The 18,399-nt window shown below is 42.3% G+C and overlaps 1 protein-coding gene and 1 long non-coding RNA gene across 13 annotated transcripts in view; both read right to left on the bottom strand.

The window, feature by feature from the left end:
* LOC310706209 overlaps positions 1 to 15,380 on the bottom strand; it is a 46,641-nt gene extending 31,261 nt beyond the window's left edge. The window contains exon 1 of the long non-coding RNA XR_014525750.1: positions 13,687 to 15,380. This is a non-coding gene — a long non-coding RNA (uncharacterized lncRNA). The remainder of the gene's footprint in view (positions 1 to 13,686) is intronic.
* Positions 15,381 to 15,959: 579 nt separating this feature from the next.
* The window catches only part of SEPTIN10 (septin 10), a 56,180-nt gene continuing 53,740 nt past the window's right edge, over positions 15,960 to 18,399 (bottom strand). For all 12 annotated transcript variants that reach the window (XM_083501535.1, XM_083501540.1, XM_083501538.1 and 9 more), the window contains 2 exons: positions 18,148 to 18,310; positions 15,960 to 16,420 (listed from right to left, as the gene is read on the bottom strand). In XM_083501535.1, the coding sequence (XP_083357661.1) occupies positions 18,184 to 18,310 (127 nt within the window). In that variant the 3' untranslated portion in view covers positions 15,960 to 16,420; positions 18,148 to 18,183. The remainder of the gene's footprint in view (positions 16,421 to 18,147; positions 18,311 to 18,399) is intronic.

Below are 18,399 nucleotides of genomic sequence, written 5' to 3'. Positions count from 1 at the left end.
ACGGTCAAATCAATTTGCAGAAACACATTTTGACTTGCCTCTTCCTATAGCGATAACAGGGTCACTTGCAGCTACCAGCTTAGTATCAGTCCTAAGGTAGGATCTCATCCCATCACACATAGAATAATAACAGAGTTATTTTCAACACTCCCCCCCCCCCCCGTTAACTTCATCTTTAAGGTTTCATAGGACTATCTGTTGCGTTTGCTGAAAAAGACTAACAGGGCTACCCCTCTGTTAATACATTAACTATGGGGGGAGAGTAATTCATTCGTAAACATTTGTTGATGGCATAGATACACACACCCATTATGAGCTATGATACATGGGGGGGGGGAGTATATCTCCACAACAAAACAGAATAGAGACGTGTGGCAGAAGGGAAAATACCTGATGAGAACGAATGTCAGAGTGGATTTAGGCACATGTGTGCATCCCTAGTATACAAGCAAATAACTTTGCCAAGCTTTCTTCTAAATGCAAATGGCAGGTACAGTGGAGTCTTCTTCATCAGGACCACAGCAAGAAGGCTCTGTTTATATTCCTAATCCCTACCTGCTGTGATCCCAAACTCTAGCATCGCCCCTCCTCCACTGCTGTATCTTTTTTAAAAAGCACCAAAATACTGGAATTTGGCCCTAAGTAAAGCATGCCATGTACACTCACACTACAAAGAGCTCATAAGCCACCTATTCTCAGCAGCCAAGAGCACCCTAGCTAGATGCTGGAGGGATCTGTCAGCAGTGAACATGGACCACGTGTACCAAACTATATGGGAAACAGCCTTACTAGACATAGCTGTCAACATTCAGATCTGAAAATAAGGGATCAGCAGCCTCAAAAATATGGGACCAGCAGCCTCACCTGTCCCAGGGACAGTCTATGGGATATCTAACAATCCGGGATAGCAGCAGGAAGCAGCAGGAAACGGCGCTGGAATAAGGGAATTTCCCGCAAAAAAAGGGAAGGTTGACAGCTATGCTTACTAGAAAAGCTAACCAACAAACTGAAACTGGCACAGGAACAAATAAAAGAGGACGCCTTCACCCTGGTGTGGCTCCCCTTTATTACACACACAGCCCAACAAGACAACAACAGGAACCCACCAACAGCATAGAAATCAATATGGCTAACATGACCCAACAACCTCTCCCCCCTCTCTCACACGCAAACAAAACTCACAGCAGTCAACTGAAGGCAACCAGCCAGGCCCCCAGGCCTCCCAATCTCTCTCACCGCCAATGAAAACTAATAAATGAATAGAAAGAGAACCTACCCACGTGACGCTGACGCAAAAACCTTGCACATACACTTTGTAAGAGAATCAAAGTTTAATACCCGTCCAACTCTCTTTCCCCCTAACCTTATGCTGACAACATGAATGTCTCACACTGAATATACCGTATTTTTCGCCCTATAGGACACACTTTTTCCCCTCCAAAAATGAAGGGGAAATCTGTGTGCACCTACCCCTCCCGCTCTCCAGGCTTCAGGAAGCTATCAGCAAGCCTGAGGAGCCCACGGGAGTTCCCGCTGGGCTCCCCATGCTGCGGATAGCAGTCTGCTGCCCGGCGCGCAGGGCGCCCTGAAGCAGAGGAGTTCCTGCAGGGCTCCCTAGGCTGCGGATAGCAGCCTGCTGCACGGAGCGCAGGGCGTGCTGAAGCAGAGCGCCCCGCGTGCCAGGCAGACATCGGCCAGCCCCACAAGCTCAGGGGACAGCGGGGAGGCGCAGCGCCACCATCCCGCTGTTCCCCGACCTGGTTTTTGGGGGGAAATAAAGGGGGGGAAATTTCCTTTATTTCCCCCCAAAAAACCTAGGTGCGTCCTATGGGGTGGAGCGTCCTATGGGACAAAAAATGTGGTAACTGATCTGTAGAAAGGACTTTATAATCTGAAAACAAAGGTGATGTATGTACTTTTGTAACCCATGAAAATCTCGAATAAAAACAATTTTTAAAAAGTAAAGCATGCCATCAGAAGCCTAGGATGGAGGACTCACCAAGTCTTTAGATAAAATGCACAACACTTTCTGTCTATCCCTCTTTTCTTTCGGAGTCTTTTAACCATTGGTCATCGGTGTGCTTCCTTTATGTTTGGTTTGTCCTACCTATAATCCTTCAGTGGCCTCTACTGCTGTTTGAGCATTTCCCATTCGCACATCCTTCATGATCCCAAGGCAAGTGGTTGTTCTTTAAAGGCTCATCAAGACTTACTCTTTCCCCCAGGAAAGACCTGATCTTCACCACTGAATCGGAGCAAACATCAATCAGATTTTATCCAGACTGACGCTTGCTCCAATTTAGCGCTGAAGAGCAGGTTTTACCTGGGGAAAGTGGCAAGGAAAGGGCAAAACTACCCAGACCCATGCCTGGGACAAGTGGAAAACTGCTTGGACCCATGCTTTCTACGCATGAGACAAGCACAAGTCTGAATAAGCCCAAAATCAGGTGATTTTTTTAAAAAAGCTGAATTAGCAAGGAGACAGCTCTGCACCTCTATGTAAACCTACAACCAAAATTTTGCTGCGGTGCAAAAGAGAGGGTGTTCCTCCCTCTGGAAGTTAAGGACAGGTGCGTGTCATGAGTTGCTTGGCCTCATTATTGAACCATGAACCCAGACAGACAACGCAATTTGAAATCCCAGTCAGCACAGACACTTGTTTTGCCCTGAGCGAACCCATAAGAAATCTCCAAGGAAACAATTTCATCCTTCCTCTCACCCCAGTCACCTTTACAGCATAGTGCAGAGATTGTAAATAACAAACACGGACATTTCTAAAAATTATAGTGGCTACAAACTGTCCCTACTTTTTTTTTTTTTTTTGGTTCAGTGGGAATGAATAAGTGAATGCTCAAGATGTCATGAAATGGTAGGCAGCCAGAGAAAACGACCCACCCTTTCCAAATTAACAGGTTTACCATACCCACTGAGTCAATCCCTCATCTCCTACTACCCTTCTGAGAAAAACCCCACCCCACCCTCCCACTATATAAGGGTCTGATGGCTTCTGTTTCAGTGTATCTGAAAGCTTATACCCAGAACAAACTTAGTTGGTCTCTAAGGTGCTACTGGACAATTTTTAATTTCTTTTTACTTATTTCCAAATTAACATTGGTGCGGGGTTGTCTGTCTCTATTACAAATACTGACTCCTGGGCTATCACTGGGCTATTAATACTGCCTTCATAGGGAAAGCCCTATAGTATTTATTACAGTCTTTTTTTCAAGGCAGCAGCAAGAACGTTTAAAAATAACCGTGTAAATAAATGTGCCACTCTCCAACATATAATATGGAACAGCGCTTCTGCTAAGGTGAGCTCGCCAACCCGTTGTTCTTTTGAGTTTACAGTTAACATGAAAAGCTCCTTTTTCTTTATGTAACAGCTTACTTATAGCCAGTGTTAACTGGCAAAGGAATTCGAAACCTTTTTTGCACTGGGCGAGCATGGCAGGCGATTGGATTGGGCAGAGATGTCCCTGCCAATCTTTGCCTTCAGAGAGAGAGGCCATACGAGATTGTAGCCAGATTGTGGCGCACATGATCAATATCTGCAGAGTAAGCAATCTGGGCATTTTCCTCCACGGAGAAACACATTATCTAGTACAGGATGTTGAGTTGCAACATATAGTTGGCTCTTTTGCACAAAATAACAGACGGATCTAGTTGTCCATTCACAGACCTTCCAGGCAACATGCATTCCTCTGGGGGCTGGGTGTAAATTGAGGGGATGTATATGTCATAATTGGCATCCTGTCATGGATTTCCTTCCATTATGATGTACTCAGGCACAACCGTGGTGTTTGCAAACCATTGCTACAGCAAAGCCTACAATATCTCAGCAAAGGTCATCCCCCTCCCCTGCCCCACTCCCCAATTGTTCATTAGTCATAAAGTGCCATCACTAAATGGATACAAAGTGATTTATTTTGCCATTAGTCTTATCTGGCTTTCTAAAGCAGAGGCTTTAATGAATATGCAAAAACCACATATATTTTATAATCTCCTCCATTTGATAAATGAACCCCCCAAGACAGCTGCCTTTAGAAAATTATGCATATTTTGGCTTATTTCGCCTGTTTAAAACCCACCATTAGTATTTTTTCCCCTTTTCCTGACAACTCTGGTAACGACTGCATGCAATTCGGTCTTAAGTCAAAATCCAAGATTCTACTCTCCCCCAAAAGTGCTTTGCGGGAAAGGGAGGAATAATGCAACGTTTGTTCCTGTATCAATAAAAGGCACGCTACATTTTCCAAGGTAACAGCAAAGATAATAGAGGGTGTAATAAAAAGCTGCCATGCGGCTCCCAGCTACCCAGGGAGCCATCGGTTTCAATTAAGAATACAGACTGTGGCATACACTGAAGGGAACCAAAACTCAGTTTAGTGTCATTATGGTCCTGTCCAGATGAGCCTTTCCTTTCCATTTTCACATCAAGAGAACTTCTTGTCATTGTAAAAAGATTTATGTGTTGTGCCTCAAATCCACCTCTCCCTGAACAGAGCAGGGAACCTCATTTCTGCTTTTCATAGTGTTCTGTAACGTTAGCACAAACAAAAACAAAAAAAGGTGTTCGGGATTAGCTTGAAATATGCAGCAGGGGCAGAAAAACTATCTGTCTATAGTCAAAATAAAAAAATTCCTTCCAGTAGCACCTTAAAGACCAACTAAGTTAGTTCTTGGTATGAGCTTTCGTGTGCATGCACACTTCTTCAGATACACACGAAAGCTCATACCAAGAACTAACTTAGTTGGTCTTTAAGGTGCTACTGGAAGGAATATTTTTATTTTGACTATGGCAGACCAACACGGCTACCTATCTGTATCTGTCTATATTACATTGTTGTAGTGTTGTGGCCAGTGTGCAGGTCATCCTGACAGCAGACATGGTCCAAAAGGAATCCAAAAGTGCAGGGATCTGTGATGATCCAAATAAGACACAAACACACGCACCCACTCCGATGAGCAGGCACAGTACACAGCAAAATAACTGAATGGTATTTACCGTATTTTCCGCTCTATAAGACGCACCAGACCACAAGACGCACCTAGTTTTTGGAGGAGGAAAACAAGAAAAAAATATGCTGAATCTCAGAAGCCAAAACAGCAAGAGGGATCGCTGCACAGTAAAAGCAGCAATCCCTCTTGCTGTTCTGGCTTCTGGGATAGCTGCGCAGCCTGCATTTGCTCCATAAGTTGCACACACATTTCCCCTTACTTTTTAGGAGGGAAAAAGTGAGTCTTATAGAGCAAAAAATACAGTATTTTTGGATCGCACAAGGTGGGATTCAACTGAGTTTTTACTCGGAGTAGACTCCTTGAAATAAATGGATCTAACTTATGCTCATGAAGTGCAGTGGGTCCACTTTGAGTAAGTCTTAGCTGAACGCTACACATAATTGTTTTAAAAAAATTAAGTTCAGAATTCTGACAATGTTATGTTTCTGTAAGGAAGGGGGTGGGGGAGACCCAAATTCCTTTAACTCTTAGAAACTTGGAACTGTATCAATGCTCAATCTCTTTCTGCAAATTAAAATAAAATCAGGCTCTTTAGGCAAAACTATAGAAGCACAATTTGATGCATCTATATACCATATATATTGTTTTTAGGAAGATATAGATGGTTTTAGCGGAATACCACTCAAAGACCCAAATAGTAAAACACACTGAGTTTGAAGAAAAGAGCCTCAGCCAGTTATAATGCAAATTTAGCTTTTAAATAGAAGTGCAAACCATCTTGCAAAGAAGTGCTATCATTTAAACAGCTGGCATGATAGCTCAGCTGGTAGAGCATGAGACTTTTAAATCCGGGATCATGGGTTCAAGTCTCACATGGGGCAAAAGATTCCCGAGTTGCAGCAGGTTGGACTAGATGACCCTTGTGGTCCCTTCCAACTCTACAATTCTATGATTTGATGGAGCAGGAACTCCATCAAAGACAACGAAACCCTGCACGATTATTTTCCTCCTTCTCTGGCCCCTTCTATCCTAATCTGCCTCAGAGCAGACTTGAAGGCCTCATTATCACCTCATTTACTTGGCAAAAAGAACAAGGAGGGCCCATCAATTACCCCAGCAGCCTTGATGATGCCATCACTCCTCCTCTGGAAAAAGCTCTGCTCCTTGGGGCTGTTCTCCCACTCCCCCATTGTATGGTGTGTAGACAGATAGCTTTTCCCACATATGAACATTCTCCACGCCCGTTACCAGCCTTGTTAAACACAACCAATCCTGTGTTTTCCTTCCTTCATATAGTCCTTCCTGCATCTCAAGCAGCTGCACACAGTGGATTTTGCAAACAGAAGGAGGGCATCCTGCCAGTGCTACCTTTCACTTAATAAAATTATGGCAAATCCAATATGTTACCCTGAACATTCTCCCTCTCTCTCTCTTTCCCTTTAATGCCCTACTTAAACGTTCATCACAGCCTAATAAACATAATTCAATTTTCCCATTTATTTTTAGAACGTACTCTAGGAAATCTATCTTGATATTCTTACAAGGAGGGCAAGTTTAGAAATCACACACCTAGGCTGTTGTTCATGAAAGTCTCTTGATTCCCTTCCATGTCCCGGCCTTGTGCTTTTCTTGCAGCAAGGGAAATACGGGTGAGGTTCCTAGCCCTCCAAAGGCATATACCCACAATTTGGTTTTTAAAATATTTAGCCCCAATGGAAGGGCCTTAGCTCAGTGGTGGAGCATCTGCTTTATATGCCAAATGTTCCAGGTTCAATCCTCAGCATTTGCAGGTAGGGTTGGGAAAGATCTGCTACCAATCAGCATAGACAATAGTGAGCTTGATGGGCCAACGGTCTGATTCAGTGTAAGCAGGGCGGGCCAATACATTTTGGTACCCGAGGCAAGCCACAAAAATGGTGCCCACCCCCCAGGGAAGAAGGGGGGGAATCAAGATCTCTACATTGGGGGAGGGAGGGGGTATAAGATCAACATTGAGAACAGAGGGAATCAAATCAACCCTACCCATTGGTTGAACTAGTAAGCAAAGGCCTTCGCAGAGAGAAAGGGCCTGCTCTAAATTGTGGGGTGTGAAACATAAGTAGCAGTCAAGTACAACATTCTTTGTTTGCCTAGAGTGGACATACAAAGGGGATGTTTGTTCCAGCCAGTCGAAAACTTACTGTTTGCTCCTGGGCTGGAGCATCTTTCCTTTTGCATGTGACTAGAGGTGGGTGTGACCTTACCTGTTCAGGTAACACAAAAGGATAAGGCAAGCAACCATCTCTCTCTCTTTTTGGACCTCATCGTTGGACCAGCACCTTTTTAGCCAATGGAGGACGAAGATACTATCTCCATATGGGATAGACCCACATGTAACTAAGTCTTCCTTCAGGGATCCATCTGTGAACTGATGATGTGAGTAAACTACTTTTATGTATCTTAAATAAGATTGTGGCGTGTTCATTCTTTTTAGAGGGATTAAAGGGGAACTTACCAGGAATGTTATTGAGAGGCTTAAACAAGCCTGAAACCAGCTACCCGTTGCGCGTTTAAAAGGGGAATGTGAAACTCTGATAAGTTATAGAACTTGCGAGCGCAAGTTAGGAAGGATATTATTAAACAATATATCCTCTCCTGCCTCCCTGAACATTCCCATATAAATCACACCAGGTGGATGTAGCGGCCCAGAAGAGCCCAGAGCATAGCTGTCAACGTTTCCCATTTTAAAAGGGAAATTCCCTTATTCCGAATAGGATTCCTCGCAAGAAAAGAGAAAAGTTGACAGCTATGGCCCAGAGGGCAACTCCTGCCACTTCCTCCCTGAGGGTACAAGGAGACCAGCAGAGCCTTCTTTTCACAAAGAAAGCCGCTGCAGAGGCAGCATGGTGGATGCCAAGGCAGCGGCAAATCCAGTCTCCAAGGAGCACACCACAGAGGTTGGCCCCTGTGGATCCTGCCACCTGAGGCAGTCGTCTCACCTTGCCTCATGGGGAGGCCGGCCCTGAGTTTACAGCCACTTCCTATTTTCTGTGTTCTGTTATCAAGGAGAACCTGAATCACAGGGAGAGATTGCTTATTTGAATATATCCCTGCAACTGAGAATAATCACTGAGGGATAGGATTAGGCTTTCTATATTCTAAATCACTGCAGTAAAAACATGCGATCTTCTCACAGGCGACAACCAAACCGCTCCAATATTCACTTCAAATAAGCCATGGTTCTATGCCATGAGCTGCACGCTGACCTAGATGGAAGGTCTTTAGCACTGCCTACTTATTGTGTTCGCTCTGTAAGCCTCCACAACTCTCCACATTTCAGCCGGCCCGTTGCCCTTTCTTCCGTCATATCAATTTCTACTCCCTTTTCACTGGGCATGGGAGCACCGAGTCCCTTTTAAAAGACAGAGTGTGGAAGTGTATGCTTAAGGCAATAGTCTGTGGCATCCAAAATATGTGCTCAGTCAGACGCCTGGAAACTGGAAGAACTATTGCTATTTCTGCCCTACACAGAGGGAGTCAACAAGTTGAGGAATGCCCAGGGGGTTGGAGGTAGCTATGAATGTTGGCTACACACACTTGGGAGATAAAAAGTTGCTGGCTATAAATAAACATATAGATTTACCCCAGGGGTAAAAACTGCACATGTCCATCAGCCCTTCCCAAATAGAGATTTCCCTTCCCAAATAGAAAACTTTTTTAAAAAAGCACAACAGACCATGTACCAAGCAGAATAAAGTGGTACTTCGGGTTACAAACGCTTCAGGTTACATACGCTTCAGGTTACACACTCCGCTAACCCAGAAATAGTGCTTCAGGTTAAGAACTTTGCTTCAGGATAAGAACAGAAATCATGCTCCGGCAGCTTGGCGGCAGCAGGAGGCCCCATTAGCTAAAGTGGTGCTTCAGGTTATGAACAGTTTCAGGTTAAGTACAGACCTCCGGAATGAATTAAGTACTTAACCCAAGGTACCACTGCATACTCTAGCTTGGTGGGCAGGGAGGAAATAAGTAGTCCATTTGGAGAAAATAAGTCTCCAAAAGCTGCAGATTATTTCTTTCAAAATGACAAAGAGCCTGGGATGATTCAATGCCTTGGAGCAGCCTTTGCTAACTTGGTAGACTTTAGATATTTTGAACTACAACTCCCATCTGTCCTAGTCAGCCCAACACATCTGGAGGGCAGCAAAAGCTGCCTTAAAACAACTTGTTCCTTTTTCAAGGAGACAACCTGGAGCTGATATGAAAGGAAAAGCAGGAACAACTTCAGAATGGTCCAAGGCGCCAGAACCTTAACTTCCTCCACCACTTGGCATTCTGAATCCATCCTTCCTTTGCATCGCTGGATACAGCATCCATCTTTCAGAGTTGTTTTATTACTGCCTTGCTCAGTTGGGAGGTGAAACAAAAAAGTCAATTAGATCAGCCATTGAACTGGGACATACTGTGTGAGTAATGGCCTGCATCGGCAGCATGCGCAGCCGAGATGCTCACAAAACAGCACAGCTTGCCACTTCAGCTGGCCTGTGGCCCATCTATTAGCACCCATTCATCATTTCAGAGGGGTTGGGAGCAGGGAAATATGACGCTGGGAGAAAATAAAAACCTGAATGGCAAAAATGGTCAGGAGAATGGAACAGGAGTCCTGAGAAAAAAGGAAGGTGGGCATGTTAAGACTCTGAAGGAACTGGGTTTGTTTAATCTGGAGAACAGGAAGGTGGGGCATGTTAAGTCTCTTAAAACACCTGAAGGGATGTTGCAAAGAGGAGGGCAAAGACCAGAGGGCAGAACAAAATCTAATGGGCATAAACTATAGGTTCTCTCCATTTTGGTTCTCTCCATTTATAATTCTTCAAATCTCAAATTCACTTCTACAAATTTTGCAAGTAAGAAAAATATCTCATGAAAATCCAGAAGCATTTATGCAGCATATTCCTTCAGATAGATACATTCTATATGCATTGTTATATGTTGAAGGTTTTATTATGTTTTTATATGTGTTCAAAGTCACCCAGAGTGGCTGGGACAATCCAGTCAGATGGGCAGGGTACAAATAATATAATTATTATTATTATTATTATTATTATTATTATTATTATTATTAAGTTTCCAGACTCACATGCCTCTCCACCTCAACACAGAGATCCTACACAGTAAGTATTTGTTCAGAGGGAGATTTTTTTGTCAGCACAGATTCACCTCTGTTAAAACGTTATTGACCCCTTTAAAAGGGGGGGGGCTTGATTTTCTATAAATTTAATTGCCAATCTTCATTTCATTTCAATTTGTAAAATGACCTTTCTATATTACTATACACAAAGCAGTTTACAGCAACAAAATATACAACAAACAACACACACCTTATAATAATCTGATCCAATACAGAAAGTCCTAATAAAACATAACTTTAAAATAGAATGGCTTATATGAAATAAAGTAATATTCAATAATCTATTTGAATATAATAGAACAAGCAATCTTCCTTTCTACACTCTTAGTCTCAAGTTTCCCCCCCTTTGCTGAACATTTCTTTTGACAGATTATCAGGCAGTAAGAATTTTATTGACAGATTATAAATAAATTGGATGAGACCTCGGCAGGTTAAACTTGAGGCAATCTCCCTTTGAGGACGATTTCCGTAACTTAATTTATCTTGTCACATTGCCAAAATAACTTGACCCAGGAGAAGGTTAAAAAAATTGTTTTGATTTTTATCTAGTTCGCTTGATGAGGAGCAAGCTACATGGAAAATGTTGCCTAGCAACCCAGTATCTATTCCAAAATGGAGCAGAAAAGAAATTGCTTGCTGGGACCCTCCATTACCTCATCATGAGGCATACAGAACGTCTCCCGACTGAAATGCCTGAGATTTGGAGCTTCCAGTTTATACTGTCAGATGCGAGAATCGGATGGCTGATTTGAGCTGACCTTCCTTGCTTTCATTTGCGTCACTTTTCATCACAGCAGGCCCTCAACAGCAGGGCCAGTTCAAAACATTTTGCTACCTGAGGCAAATCACCGGCTGATGCCCTCCTCCCGTTCTACGTGAAAAATTCGGAACTGGCAACAGGACAGCATCTTCCACCACACCTGAGGGCACAGCTCTGTCCCCCAACGCTGCCTTCAACCAACTCTTCCCCTGGAATCTGGCACTTAAGGATGTGGGATATTTACAATGCAGTCAAACCAACAGTTGCACGGGATAGGAGCTGAAGCTCACAGTTTTCCTGTATGTTTGCTAGAGAGAACCCTCTGAAAGATTCTCCCACTGTTCCCTGTCAAGGCGAGGGTGTAGCAATATATATTGTCCTTACCTACCTGGGCACAACCTCTTCTCTTTCTCCTCCAACTTCATCATCAAGCAAAAAAAGGTGAGAACCACTGCTAAATCTGACCTACAGCTCAGACCCCATTTTAAGCTAGACTAAAGTACATCCTTGTAACTGAACTGCCATTTTAAGCCTGCCTGAACAAAGCTGCTGTATCTGTTATTCTGCAACAGAAACTCTGAGTAAATGTTATTGCTACTTTCTACAAGACTATGTGTTTGATTATTGTTTAAAGGGGAAAATACCGGGAGAATCCAGTCTGCCTTCAAGCATCCTGGATGACTTAAACCAAAAGGCTAAAACTAGCCTATCTTTTAAGCTGCAAATGGATGCACTCTGCTGAACTCACAAATGTAAGGAAAGGATAATATCTAATAAATGTATCCTCTCTCCTAGCATCTATTCACATACCTACAAAAGAATTTGTCTCCCTCTGTCCAGTGATTGGGCAGACCTGCCCAACAGCAGAGAAGGTCATGAGGAAATAGGGGTTAGTGTTTTCAGCAACGGATTTAGTGTTCTGAGCAGCTAAACACCATTATTTTAGGTTACAGTCAGTGAAGCCACCTTTTAATAGCACCACACTGACTTTATGCCCACCTCCTGAGCACAGTTCAACGTTTTGGTTTGGGCTTTTAATGCTCCTCATGGCTTAGGACCAGCGCATCTCAAGGGATCCTTATTCTCACAGGAACCTACCAGATGCTGAGATCTTCCTGAGGGGCCCACCTGGCATCAGCTTGGAAAGAGGCTGCATTTACCAAAGAAGGAAGCCACAGTCCCTTTTTGGTGGGGGGGGGGTGTCAGGGTGCTTATTGTTGGAAACCCTGGAAGCCAAGACCCAAGTCTGAGGCAAGTATTCTCTGGTGAGAGAACCGCAGCAAAACATGGAGCAGATAAAAGCGTGGAAATAAAGACTGCAAACCTTTTAAAATGTGGCTTTTTCACTGAACTCCAAAGTATCCCATTTCCCTAGCACACAGGTAGATGGTACGTTTGGTAAGTTATACGTAAAATAGGTTACTTACAAACCTCGTTAAAGGTTAGATTTATATGTTTTTCCATACAGCCGTCCAAAACAATACACAGGCAATTAAACGTTGCTTGGTTACAAAATGGTAACACCCTAGCTTCAGAATCCTTTCTTGTCTGAAAAATAAGCTGGCTAATGCCATGCGACTGAGCAACCAGATCAGGCTTCCTCACACTGACTTCACATGTAGGCTGAGTCCAACCAAAGAAGAAGAAGAAGAAGAAGCGTTTGCATTTGATATCCTGAGCCTACAGCTCTTAACCACTACACCACACTGGCTCTCCAGTGTGCCCATTTCCTTCCAAAGTGAGGGGAAGTGACATAGGCTGAGCCTGGCTGGACAGCTTACTCTATGGTATTAACCTATTCATGCATTAAGGAGACTTAAGCATGTTGTTTATGTGAGGCTAATTGTTCCACAATTCCCTCAACACTAGTGTGTTTAGTGTGAATACGCAATATGACCTTCTGAATTGCCACATCTAAGCTCTGCAACTGCCTTCTCAGGCAGGCCCATCAAGGCTCTTTACAAGTGACCTCCTGCTGAATGGCCAAAATCATCTGGATCCAGCACGCTTTTGCCCTGCCAGCCTGATTGATCATCCATATCATGAGACGAGAGAACAATCTTTTATTCATAGGTGTTTTGGATTTAAGCACTGAATCAATCCATAAATACATCTCGAAGCCTAGAGGAAGCTACTGATTTTAGCATTTAAATGTATGAATAATACACAAAGGGTTAGGATGTAGATTACATAAAACTGTTAATTAAAATGAAGAAAAATAGGGCATTTCATTGCTCGTTTGCAAGGATTGTGCAATAGGAAGCGATGAAACAGTGGCTGTTGAGCAGCATCTGCTGGTGAATGGTATGCATAGTTAGTTTAACAACTTGAGTTTTGACATCAGAAGCCTACCAAAAGAAATTAGAGCAAATCCCCTATCCACTTTGAATTTTTGTATTACTAGATATGGAACATGGAAATGCTAGATTAACTGAGATTGGTGTACTGAAGGCATTAATGTGTCTCACTAATGTTTACAGGGCAAAGCAATGAAATGTTACAGAGCAAACAGGATGTGCCCAGGAACAATGCAGTTGGGAGTGACCACTAACAAAAAACAACTGGCCAGAAAATATAGTTAATTCCCGCTTTGTTAATATACCAGCTGCCTAACTTCTCTTTATTTCTATTTTCCACTACTGTATTAAGGAACTTATGAGTTTTGCCTAAAGGTGGATCTGGTTAGCACCTGAATGTTTATTTTCAAATACAGGGCATCAACCATTATATGCTGTTTCTTCCTAGAAGGCTTGGGTGCAATCTGCCTACCACATAACATTATTATCTGAATGTCTCTTACCTTCTTGCTGTTTCCATCTTAGGTCTCCTAAATGATGAAGATTCTGTGGCTTCAGCTCAGCAAACTTTCTTCCTCTTCTCCCTTGCTTGCTCTGTTCACCATTTACCCAGATGAAGAGCCCTGGAGAACTCAAAAGCTTGCACTTAACACAGGTGCAGACCTCAAAGATCAGGACCTAATTAACCACTTAACTGATGGCAGCTGGGTTGACTCTGGTCAAACATTGGAAAGGTTTGTGTTTATTGGTATCACAAGGTGTGGTATATAGCATTCATGGAGAAACTGACTCAGAAACTGAGAGTTTTCCTTGCCTTTTCAAAAACAGATATTTAATTCAACATAGTAGTCCTATACTGCTTACGTTAACAGTGAAAATAACAGCACCTACCTTAACACTACGAGCATATTTGGAATGCTTAATTCTGTCAATATTATCATCTTTTACTTTCCCTTTACAGGATCTGCTTCGTTGTACTTTCATATATTTGGTTGCTTGCAGGATTCTTTCTTTATCTTGCCTCCCATCTCCTCCCCCCACCCCCACCCCCGCTTTACATTATGGGCTTGGTATGGTGTCTAATTCATCACGTTTACTTCGCTTGTCTTACATATATGGATTGCTGGTTAGGCAGGTTTAGGATGGGGGTTGTGTTTTCTCAACCATTAATAAGGTTCCCTTTTTCCACTTACAAATTACAGTTGTATTTGATTTGCAATTATACACACACACACACACACACACACACACACACACACATATATCTATATATATTTAACAATGAATATATACAAAAAAGGAGACTTGCACACTATTTTGTGATATTTTGGTTGTCCTACCAAGGGTATTGCCCTGATAAGAATTTTGATTTTTTTAAAAAATGTCTTTGCTTTTTATATAACAAAGCTTATAGGCCAGCTCCCTTCCCGCCAGCCTATTGCTGGACTTTCATCTACAAATATTGTGATCTCTTTTTTAAAAAAAATCACTACAGTAAAAGCGTCTTAAAAGTATAACCATGAAAAGGCAGTTGACTTGAAACTGACAGCTCTGCGCTCTCTTTTCTTCTTCTTCAAATATTTCTGAAATTGGGAAGAGTAAGGCCTGACCAGGGAATTTTCATTCAGCTAAAAATAGCTGAACTGAAAATACTGCCCACTTCCCAATTATCATTTTTCCTGGATTCCTTAAGTGCCACACATCAAAAAGAAAAGTAAGTACATCATAGGTGTGTATTACCCTCAACCAAACACTTTTCTTCATTTTGTTCCAACTGTATTGTAAGTTCAGGTCTCCCTTTACTATGAAGTCTAATGGAAGACTCTGGGAGTATTTTACTAACCAAAGTCTCAGTGACATGGTACAGGACATAAAAATGTGTTCCTGAAATGTCAGCCTGAGTGATAGCTCTCTCTGCCATCTGCCTTAAGTTATCACACTCTTCCTCATCTATAACCAGCCATCGCGTATCAAAAACCTGCTTTGACAAAACAATTTCTGCTACTCCCAGTTACAGGGTTAAGGTAAAGGTAAAGAGACCCCTGACCATTAGGTCCAGTTGTGACTGATTCTGGGGTTGCAGTGCTCATCTCGCTTTATTGGCCGAGGGAGCCAGCGTACAGCTTCCGGGTCATGTGGCCAGCATGACTAAGCCACTTCTGGTGAACCAGAGCAGCGCACGGAAACGCCATTTACCTTCCCGCCAGAGCAGTACCTATTTATCTATTTGCACTTTGACGTGCTTTCGAACTGCTAGGTTGGCAGGAGAGGTGACCGAGCAACGGGAGCTCACCCCGTCGTGGGGATTCAAACCGCCAACCTTCTGATCGGCAAGTCCTAGGCTCTGTGGTTTAACCCACAGCGCCACCCGCATCCCCATTTCAGCAATTTAGTAAGGAAGGTCATTAAGAACTCTTGCCATTGCTTTAAAGATATGTACCACTCACCATTTGAACTTTCTCAAGGCAGTTTTTAAAGGGTACATTCATATTTAGAATGTCACTCTGCAGATTTATGGATTGTCTGCAGAGATCTGTTTGCAAGGAACTCCTGGGCCTAACCTCGTACAAGGGGGCTTGCCCTAGTCCAGTGCGGTTTTGACTTTTCTTGGAACACCAGATTCCCTTCTCAATACTTCTCAATATCTATTTTCAAGTAAAGCATATGTTTGCATGAATACTGCCATTGCAAAGGCAATCATGGCCCATTTTAATGTAAGCTTATCACAGAGCTAGAATGTGCATTTATTTAAAAAAAACATTTCCAGAAAAGAAAATGTTTTCTGAAACAGATTTACATATTTTATTCAGTTCAACAAATGTTTCAAATGGGGATATTCATTGATATGCAGTTAACACATTCAAGAAGCACCAGTTCTTTAAAACAGATGTAATATATAATCATTTCTATGCTAAGAGTATTCATAACACAAATAAAAATTCTTTTGTGGCACAGTGATCTTAGGTACAGCACTTAAAGTGAGTACAGCTTGGCCACAGGTATATACTTTAAATGCACATCAATAGCTTAAAATAACTGTCATTTTATATATTTTAATACAACAACCTACAGTACATTATGTGATACTAATTATACATTTTAATATACTTTTCCCTTTGTTAAACAGGAGTCAGTTTTCAAGTTGCATTAAAAGGGGGGAATGTGACCCAAGTATTTTCATAGAGAACTGTGAAGAATTTATTCTTGTATTTATTCTTCTTTCACATAAAGTCAACGCTGAAACAGAAGGAGTTATATTAGGGACACCTGTTCTCCACAGAAAGCAAAGACTATTCATAAAGTATTAAAGCTTTTGTCTTCCATGTATTTATATTTATTTTGATGAATACCAAATAGAGAGAACTTGAACTGACTGAAAGGTAGAGAAATATCACCCTGGTACAGACTTTCTTTGACTGGATCACTTCAGACTACAATGAAGGTTCCTTGGTTTAACGGTCCTTTCATCCAAAACTCAATGGCACATGAAGGCTTACAGCTTAGCCTTCTCCCTGATGTGATAGCAACAAATGACTAAAACAGGTACACAGGCTTCTGAAGTATTAAAAGTAGTTGCTAAATCGTATTTATTTAATATGTGGCTATTCTTCCTACCTTTCTTTCATTGGTGGTGGACATGGCAGATTACAATCCAGTCACTGATCAAACCCAAACCTGCTTAGTTTCAGCACAGTGTTTGCATCATATCCCTTCGGAATGTGCCCTGATAACTGAACATTTAGTAATTTCCATGAATGTATTTCAAGGTTGAATTAAATCAGGGGTAGGCAACCTAAGGCCCAGGGTTCTCAATCCGGCCCGCGGATGGTCCGGGAATCAGTGTGTTTTTACATGAGTAGAATGTGTCCTTTTACTTAAAATGCATCTCTGGGTTATTTGTGGGGCATAGGAATTCGTTCTTTTTTTTTCTTTTTCCAAAATATAGTTCGGCCCACCACATGGTCTGAGGGACGGTGGAGTGGCCCACGGCTGAAAAAGGTTGCTGACCCCTGAATTAATTCACAGGTGAGAGTAAATGCAGTGTGAATCGGTGTCTGTCCATTCCATGGAGTTTCTCCTTCTGTCCCCCTGCAGCCCAAAATCTGCTCTGTTTAGTGTAGCTTAAAAGAAATGTTCTTTTATATACACTATTCTCAGCAGGGGGACCACCCCTCTGGGGGATAAAATTAGGGGCGTGCAAGGGGTTGGAGGTAGGAGAAAAGAAAGTCACATACAATGGTACCCCGCAAGACGAATGCCTCGCAAGACGGAAAACTCGGAAGACGAAAGGTTTTTTGGTTTTTTGAGCTGCTTCGCAAGATGATTTTCCCTATTGGCTTGCTTCGCAAGACGGAAACGTCTTGCAAGTTTGTTTCCTTTTTCTGAACACCGTTAATACAGTTGCGACTTGACTTCGAGGAGCAACTCATAGCATGCGGTGTGGTAGCCTTTTTTGAGGTTTTTGAAGACTTTGGTGATTTTTGAAGCTTTTCCAAAACTTTTCCGACACCGTGCTTCGCAAGACGAAAAAAATCGCAAGACGACAAAACTCGCAGAACGAATTAATTTCGTCTTGCGAGGCACCACTGTAGTGCAATCAGATTTCTGCTGTGCAAGTTTGTGGAAATTGTTCTATGTTGCCCAACAGTCACTACTGAGACAATGGTATTTCTGATCATTTAATGACCTTGTCATCATTTAAAAGCAGATTTCTAGCATTAAAATGAATTGCTTAGCATAGTTATTCCTTAGAGTAGTTGGAATTTTGAGCAGAACAGTTAGCGCAGCAAGAACCCGCTTCTCCACAATATATTTTTGAGGTTGTTTATAATTCTGTAATAACTTCTGTCATCGCCACAAAACCACAAAGACTTTTGTGAATTTCAGAATATTCCTAGGAATGAAAAAACACACACACTGTGGCCGTATGGATCTGTTTTCTATGACTTTTAAACGTAACATACCTTAACCATATAACGTTTTCAAACTGCTTCCAAATTCTATTCATGGTGCTCCCTGTGGGCTCGTTCCCTTTCTAATCTCTCTTTCTCTCTCTCCTCCTGTATATTCACAAATTCCTGATCTCTGACATCAAAGCACAGGAGCTCAAGCCGAAAACCTTGATCCCTTAGGGCAAATATTAAAAAGAAGAGTTCTCGTAAAAGTGTCTGATAGTATCAGTAAGACAGTTTTGAACAAGTTAATACAAAATGGTT

The sequence above is a fragment of the Podarcis liolepis genome (genome assembly GCF_965112155.1).
Source record: "Podarcis liolepis genome assembly, chromosome: 4".
Classification (NCBI taxonomy): Eukaryota; Metazoa; Chordata; class Lepidosauria; order Squamata; family Lacertidae; genus Podarcis; species Podarcis liolepis.
Note: the sequence above shows the minus strand (reverse complement) of the source record. Positions and strands in the feature narration are given on the sequence as shown.